This window comes from Saccostrea echinata, unplaced genomic scaffold (assembly GCF_033153115.1).
Source record: "Saccostrea echinata isolate AGI-Se365-2 ecotype Australia unplaced genomic scaffold, CSIRO_AGI_Sech_v1 ptg000059l, whole genome shotgun sequence".
In the NCBI taxonomy this organism is placed as follows: Eukaryota; Metazoa; Mollusca; class Bivalvia; order Ostreida; family Ostreidae; genus Saccostrea; species Saccostrea echinata.
The window spans coordinates 1,016,957-1,025,867 of NW_026889808.1; the positions used below are offsets into that span (position 1 = coordinate 1,016,957).

Sequence of the window (8,911 nt, forward strand, 5' to 3'; positions counted from 1 at the left end):
AAATTCCATGCATTTCACTAAATATAGAGGATAATGGCCAACTAAAAACTAAACTGTATGACAAACAATTATTTGCAATTTTCCAACATCTACAATAATGTACATGGTGTTTGTCTCCCAACTGATTCGATACCCAAGAACATGCTCTGAGCACGATCAATTTTTAATTCAAGGCAAGCTACTAACAAATAAGTTGATATGCATGGATGTCATCCAACTCGTTCCTCGTTAAAAGTAAGCTTTTCGCAAATCAAGTCAATCCCCATTAAGAATCGTACAAAATATATAAAATGAAAAAGTGAAGATATCGATCGATATAAAAAAAATTACACACAATACAAATCTGTGGACAGGACTTAAGAAAACGCAGAACGCCAGAGGTGGGATCAGGTGCCCAGGAGGTGTAAGCATCCCCTGTCGACCGGTGACACCCGCCGTGAGCCTTATGTATTGATCAGGTACACAAAGCATTCCGTAGTCAAATTCAATATAAAAACAAAGGCCAAACTATTGGTATGAAATTACTTTGTTGACTTTATTTTGTAAGTTTATGACAGCTATCGAACAAAATCGAACAAAGACAAGCGTGTGGAAATACACAAAAATTAACCAAAAAAAAAAAAAAAAAAAAAAAAAAAAAAACGAACGGACGAACGATGGTATATCTATAACCCAGCATTTAGAATCGGAGTAGGGCATAAAATAGACCTGGTTGTAATGTACATTTAAATTCCGTACTGCTCTTCATACATGGAAATTTGATATTTGCCACTTTGAAATATTTTCAATGGTGAATGCAAGTCAAGATAGTTTAAATTAAAACAAACACAAAGCAAGACACTAGTTGATTTAAAAAGCTTGAGTTCATTCAGTGAGCGGACAATTACCCTGCTTCTGTCGGTAATAGCTACATCAATGATTGTCTTCGAGATATTAAAACAGCTAAATAGAAGAACCCATGCAAATCAGGGACGTCTGTCAGATTTTGATGACTTTTTAGTAATTTTTTGACAGCTAATCGTGCGTATATATTTAGTTAAATATATGGCATATACTTATAAAACAATGAATTTAAATATTTTTTTATTTATTCTTTTTTCATGTGATTTTTAAAGTTTATCACGATCTCTCTGTTGTCTTACATTTTGACCACCCTACGCTATACAATATACAAGGGAGGAATCAAAAACATAGAATATCTAAGACTTCAAGTCTCTTCTTATTAATTTTTCTTTGACATCAAATTATTTATTCTAAATATCAATTACTGGGGGAAGGGCCATAGTTTTGTCAGTCATGTGTCTTGTCAGATAACTATGTCAAACTGTCGATTTTTCAGGTACTCACTGCGTGTTATACATTTTTTTTCTTACTGAAGAATCTATCGAACAATTGCTTCACATAAATATGGTGACAGACAGCTATGCTAGATGTTAATTTAAAAGGAAGTAAATATTTTCATTTATACACTTCTTTCCTAAGAGAATAATTAATTTAAGAAATGAATTTAATACCTCCCAAAGTTTATGTTGTATAATTAGAGGCATGTTCATATGAAAGTCACAATGCTGAAAGGTAAGAAAACAACAAACAATGATTCAGTCAGTGATAGTTGTAAAGTTAAGTACTCGGAGTACAAGTCAGTTTGACTTCAATTTAATTTGTGTAAATCTGATGAAAACAGAATACAAATTAGCCTATAAGAGAAAAATGCGAAAGTGTAAACTTAAATATGAGAGATATGAGGGAAGCTACATTGAGAATCTAATAAAGTATGGAGATGACGAACATTATTATCCTTCAAAATTATACATTCAGTCAATCTGATTGGTTTAGAGCAGGTCATGTGCGGGAGACAATTCGTGATTCTCCCTCACTCGCAGGGTGACAACTGTATTGTCTCCCTGCAGATGACGAAGAAATAGTGCAAGCGAGCATGCATGGTGACAACTGTGTTATCTCCCTTTAGATGAAAAATAAAGTGTCTTAAGCGAGATAAATCATATAATTACATAACATATATATGCGGGACCGGTAAATAAATTGAATGTGAGGAAAAATTTCATTACGTAACATGATATATCGATCTTTGAAAAAAAATAATTTAGATTCTTCAGAATAATAAAACTATTATGGACTGTTTAAAAGGGTCATATCACCAATTATCAGGTCTAAGTAGGGTTGCCATCCTACTCAGATATGATAATTGGTGATGTCTCCCTTCTAAACAGTCCATAATTGTACATTATTACATTTTCAACAGTGAAATACTGTGATTTTCTGTGATATTCTGTCAAAGTGTGAAAGGATACCAAAGTGATATTCTGTCACAGTGTAAAAGGATACCAAAGTGATATTCTGTCACAGTGTGAAAGGATATCAAAGTAAGTAAAAAATAATTTCTGGCCTGCCATAAGATAGAGATACCGATAGTAGCTAAACTCTCTTGATAGAGATTAAAACTGCAAAATTTTTTTACCAAATATCTTTCCAAAATCCATGTTACAATGTTTTCGATCTCACAACCGCTAAGCTATTCATGTCTCAACAGCTCAATTATGACCCCACAGCCTATGACACTATGTGAAGAAAAAGACAGAGGGAAAGGGAAAATAAAAGAAAATATAATAAACAGAAAATTTAATGTTTCGTGAGACAGGATTTTTTTTATATATTTTCACTCGTGTTTCGCACTCGTAAAAATATCAAATCATCCTGTCCCACTCGTGAAATGAATTCCATCTTTAACTACGAAAAATGAATATCCTCTATGTATTCAAACTCATATGTCCATTCAAACAATAAAAATCAGGTGCAGAGCAAGCACGGGCCTCTAAAACATCAGAGATGGGATCATGTTTCATGGAGAAGTAAACATTCCCTAATGGCCGCCTATATGTTTTCCAGTTCATGAAAAATTACCTCATCTGGAGATATTTTATTATGCTCTCAATTCCTTTGCATACACAGAAACTGGTTAGAAAACAAAAGTGATGAAAAATGTAGATCAAAAAATTGGCTTATCTTATATACATAATTTTGCATGCTTTTTAAAAAAACATTTGATTAAGCTTTGCTAATTGTTATTTAATTTAGTCATGGATACATCTAGGCCCATAGTTTAGGTGATTCTCATTTTTCTATTCATGTCATGACAATTCTAATGCAAGCATAAAAACAAACGCCCTGGAAGTATAACAAGAGGCCCATGGGCCACATCGCTCACCTGAGTAACTTTGGACATGTCCTTTACCAGATTTCCCCTTGTAATACCTATTGTGGCCCTGCACTACCCCCAGGGGTCATGATTTGAACAATTTAGAATCTACATTTCCCAAGGATGCTTCCACATAAGTTTCAGCTTTTCTGGCCCAGTGGTTCTTGAGAAGAAGATTTTAAAAGATTTTTCCTATATATTTCAATGTAAAACTTGGATTTCCTATTGTGGCTCCGCCCTACCCCCGGGGGTCATGATTTGAACAATTTAGAATCTACACTACTTGAGAATGCTTCCATATAAGTTTCAGCTTTTCTGGCCTAGTTGTTCTTGAGAAGAAGATTTTTAAAGATTTTTCCTATATATTTCAATGTAAATCTTGGATTCCCTATTGTGACCCCATCCTACCCCCCCCCCCCCCGGGTCCTTTTTTGAACAATAAAGAATCTACATTACCCCAGGATGCTTCCATATAAGTTTCAGCTTTTCTGGCCCAGTGGCTCTTGAGAAGAAGATTTTTAAAGATGTTTTTTATATATGTCAATGTAAAACTTGGATTCCCTATTGTGGCCCCGCTTTACCCCCGGGGGTCATGATTTGAACAATTTAGAATCTACACTACCCCAGGATGCTTCCTTATAAGTTTCAGCTTTTCTGAACAATTTAGAATCTTTACTACCCCAGGATGCTTCCATATAAGTTTCAGCTTTTCTGGCCTAGTTGTTCTTAAGAAGATTTTTAAAGATTTTTCCTATATATTTCAATGTAAAACTTGGATTTCCTATTATGGCCCCGCCCTATCCCCGGGGGTCATGATTTGAACAATTTAGAATCTACACTATCCCGGGATGCTTCCACATAAGTTTCAGCTTTTTTGGCCCAGTGGTTCTTGAGAAGATTTTTTAATGACCCCACTCTATTTTTGTCTTTTCTTGATTATCTCCCCTTGTAAGGAGACTTGGCCCTTTATTTTAAGAATTTAAACTCCCCTTCACCCAAGGGCACTTTGTACCAAGTTTTTTAAAATTGGCCAGTGGTTCTTGAGAAGTTGAAAATGTGAAAGTTTACAGACGGACGGACGGACAACGGGTGATCAGAAAAACTCACTTGAGCTTTCAGCTCAGGTGAGCTAAAAAGCAATTATTGGAGATTCTTAAAGGATAAAGAAGATCTAAGGAATTCGTAAATCTTTAATGATACATTATCTAATGACCCTAATAAATGCTTTGTACAACACGTTTTTATACATTTATTAACTATTGAATCATTAGGAATTTAAATTTGACACCTGATCCCACCTCTGATATTTTAGAGGTCCGGGAGGGTTAGTGTTAGAGATCAGTGTTTGCTCTGCTCCTGATTTTTATTGTTTGAATGGACTTTTGAGCTTGAATACTGTTCGTTGTCTCCATGTGTTTCTTTGATTAGGTTTAATATCCCATTTAAACCGTTGATACAACCGAATCCAGAATGTTGAATGAACTTTAGGTATATGTTTGTACTTAGCTAATGCCACAAAAACATCGTTTTTAAGTAATATATGAATTACTTAAAAACTACTGTATTATCATATTATATACGATGAAGTATGCTTGGTGGCAATTTGACCAGTGTGTGAATGTAAATGTATATATGATTGTAAATATTATCGATAGGATGTGTGTCTGAATCTGAAATAATTAAATTTGGTTATTTTGGTAATAAAGTCCGAAACGGTATTTGGACCAGTGTATATTACATTATTTTCATGAGTTTAATCAAGTGGATGATTGTTTTTCAAAAGTTTCATCATGATGTTATAAATAATTGCATAATATACTTGAGATTAAATAACGGAAAGTGATCTCATAAAAACTTCAAACAATACAAATTTGCGAAAATAGCATAAACACGGACCCTTGGAAATTCCAGAGGTGGGATCAGATGCCTTGAAGAAGTAAGCATCCCCTGATGACCCGTCATATTGTGCATTGATCAAGTAGGAGGAACATTCCGTAGTCACATTTAGTTAAAAAACAAAGGTCTAACAATTGGTATGAAACAAGTCGACCCAGAGATAGGTTATATTTGCTAATAAGGTCATTATAAGGACCTTAGAATTTACGATTGAAATGCTGACTTTTTGTTGAAACCACTATAACATGAACTTATCTTTGAGTAGCTATAACCTGCCCTGGTTCATAAATTAAAAATTTGAAAATCAAAGCATGTTCTTGAGCAGCGAATAAGTTGGAAAACAGAGACACCATATCCAGGTGACAGGGAAATATTACTATATTTTACATTTGCAAATGTTTTTATATAACGCTATTGAAAGCAACGCGTATCTATAGCCGTATAAACACAGGTTCCTCGCGTCATAAACGTTCGACGTAATTTCTCAGTGACGTCATAAAGGGTCGACGCGCAAACAATGGGTCAAATGCGTGCCGTTGAGTTTGAAAAATAAAACATTTCACGCGTTAAAGATTATAATCAGGAAAATATAAAATATGAATAAGTCATAAATGTAAATATAAGTAATAATGTATCATTTTTAAACATCTATCGGATATAAATACGGGTTGGTACGAGATCAAATTTACCATAAAGCCCTTCGGGCTTTATGGAATTTGATCTCGTGACCAACCCGTATTTATATCCCGATAGATGTTTAAAAATGATACCTTATTTCTTATATAAATAAGGAGAGTTGACTATGGAAAAGTCATATAATCTCGTTTGTCATACAATTTAGTTGAAGTTTGCCTTTATCGTCTATAATCAGTAAAATATCAAAATTTGAAACAGAAGTGGCAGACTCTGTAGCGTCTTATATTTCAAGCTCACTATGATGAATTGAGTATAAATGGAAAAATCTATTGTTAATTGATAAAACGTCGTCGAGTTGAAGGCTACGGCAAGTGTTTTCTTCTTCTCATGTAAAAGTTTTTGAATAAATTCTGCTTTATAGGAATATAAAAACAGATCGCTAAAAAGTAGTGCAATGAGTGTCCAGCGAGATTATAACAGTTTGTTGGAAAACTTGGTCTCCGAAGTTTGTTAGAAGATTTGTCTCCAAAAACTACATAAATGTTGTCAATAAGGAACTCCAGCATCTTTTTAATATCAACTTCAAAGTACTTGTCTGTAAAACTAGCCAGGAAAACTTAAGGTAAAAAAAATTAAATTCTGATTTTTATATATTTTCAGATTGCAACTTAATTCAACAGAAAAATTCCTTAACTCAATAAAACAGGAGCACATTTTACAGTAAATCATAAATAGAAAAGCTTTCCGATATACAGAGTGTTCTTATTGCAGGGCAAAATTCGAATTCCACTGTAAAACCTCTCTATGATCTCTATGTTCGTTGCAAAGAGACACATGTAATAGACCTTGACACCAAATACCACGATGTAGTGAATGGCCGTTTAAAGTATGACGATTCCATGATACCAGAGTCTTGTGACAGGCACCAAAACAAGTGTTTAGAAAGCTGGTGTTTCTTATGTGAATTTCCATTCTGTGTCGAGTGTGATAAACACAGAAAACACGAAATTCTGGATATTTTCTCAGCTTATAAAATATGCAGACAAAAACACAAAGACAAAATCATTCAGATCAGATCTGACTTATCCCAAACAATCAAGCTATTCTTGAAAGTATAAAATCTGATTTCAAAAAAGGTGTGCAGTCAAAATTAGCTGACCTCAAGCAAAGAATTACAAAAAGAAGTAGGAGGTTGAAGAATCTGACAGATTCAGTAATGAATGATATCAGTATATTAAAACTCTCATTGAAATATAGTTTACAAGAACCAAAAAGAAACACTACCAAAACAGAAACGTTTATACACAAATTAGAACAATTGTTTGACAAGCCGGTACAACTCCTTTTATATCTAAAGAAAACCCCGATCCCGAGGGTTAAGAACATTTCTGATATTTTTCCTTCTCAGTGAATAGTGAAATCAACATGGTAGATGAAATGAAGTTACTAGTAGAGATCCAGTCCATAGCCACAGGAAAAAGAAAAGTACGAAATGAGCACCTATTGACAATGAAGTTATCACCCGGTGTTTTTCAGAAATATTTAATAGTAGAAGGTGTAGGAGAGGTTTTTCACATTTCCTGTGTGACAAATGACATGGTATGGATTAGTGATCGAAATGGACAGATAATATTAAAAAACAGAAAAGGTACCCGTATGCACATTTTGACAGATACAGTTGGTCGTACTGGAGGACACTCTGTGACTCCTGAGGGGAATCTAATTTATATATACAAGTATTATAACATCAACAAATTATCTACAGACAACAAAACACTAAATACACTTGTGAAGAGCACAGAACCATGGGGAGCAAGGTGTGTCTACTGCTCTCCCTTCAATGCAGATCTCTTGATTGGGATGAGGAGATATGAAAGAGATAACCCTACTTATACGGATGCCAAAGTGATGCGGTATAACAGCACAGGACAACAAATCCAGGCCATACATCACGATAACACGTGTCATAAACTATTTAAATTTCCCAAATATATCACAGAGAACCTTAATGGAGATATAATAGTGTTAGATTTATACCACCATGCTGTAGTAGTGACAGATCGTGGGGGGAGACATCGCTTCTACTACACAGGACCAACACCAAAATCACAACTATCACCTCAAGGAATCTGTGTGGATGGGCTATCACACATTCTGGTGTCTGATGCTATAAGGAACACAGTTCAGATGATTGACAAAGAGGGTAACTTTCTAATGATGTTGTTCAACATACAATGCAGGATAAATGCAACTCAGGCTTTGGGCTATGACAACAGAAGTCACCTTCTCTGGGCTGGAACATCGGATTCTGACAGTACATTATGTGTTTACAGATACATATACCAGAGAAATCATCTCATTTAAGAAAAAAAATATTTCATGTAGCTGAATAGTGATATTGACCTGGAAGTAAAATATGTATGTGGGACTCCAAAGTGCGATGGGACTCCAACGTCCGACGGTCTGCACCAAACCCCGATTATTTGACACTCCAAAGTCCGATGGAGCGGAAAAACAATAAATCTTTATGACATCATTGTTCTTAAGGAGGGATTCTTGTCTGGTTTCTGACTAGATGAAATATTCAAAGTATATTTGCTTATATGTTTTATATATTTAGATGTAAGAGATTTAAAAGATGATATTTTTCTTTCCTCATCACAATTGTACAACTATAAATAGAAATGGTAAACTGAGTTTGAAATCTAGCACGGACTATATTTTTGGCGGAATGCCGGCGTATGAAAATATCTTCTTTTCTGCATCTCAAAATAATTATAGAACAATGAATTTAGTTATAATTATTACACAATCAAAGACTTGAAGAACATTTTTAAATGTAAGTTAAATAAATAATATGGGATTAAAGTTTTCAAATATTTCAAATAAATATGATTTTCCAAATAATTCCAAAATTAGGCATTGAATAATTCCAAAATCAAGGAAAATGCTGAGTCAGCAAAAAATGAAAAACATGCATATATTCCCACATCTATCACAGATATATCTTTAAATCTTATTCTATATTTTTGATTGTGAAAACTGTTAAGATCATTATCTTGAGAATAACAGCAATGAAAAAGAAATTCTTTTAGTATTTACATTTAATTTGAGCCTGAAAGATAAGAGATTTTTTAGTCCATTGAAGCTGAAAATCGGCTG

General features: G+C 34.0%; 1 protein-coding gene across 1 annotated transcript; it reads left to right on the forward strand.

The window, feature by feature from the left end:
- The first annotated feature begins 7,174 nt into the window (after nucleotides 1-7,174).
- On the forward strand, nucleotides 7,175-8,113 carry LOC133174789 (uncharacterized). Its single transcript, XM_061309886.1, has one exon. It carries the CDS (start codon nucleotides 7,175-7,177, stop codon nucleotides 8,111-8,113), a length of 939 nt encoding a protein of 312 aa, XP_061165870.1.
- Nucleotides 8,114-8,911: the final 798 nt, after the last annotated feature.

Bases quoted from the DNA above. Each gene is read 5' to 3' on its own strand.
- LOC133174789 (XM_061309886.1), top strand. From the start codon at position 7,175: ATGGTAGATGAAATGAAGTTACTAGTAGAGATCCAGTCCATAGCCACA.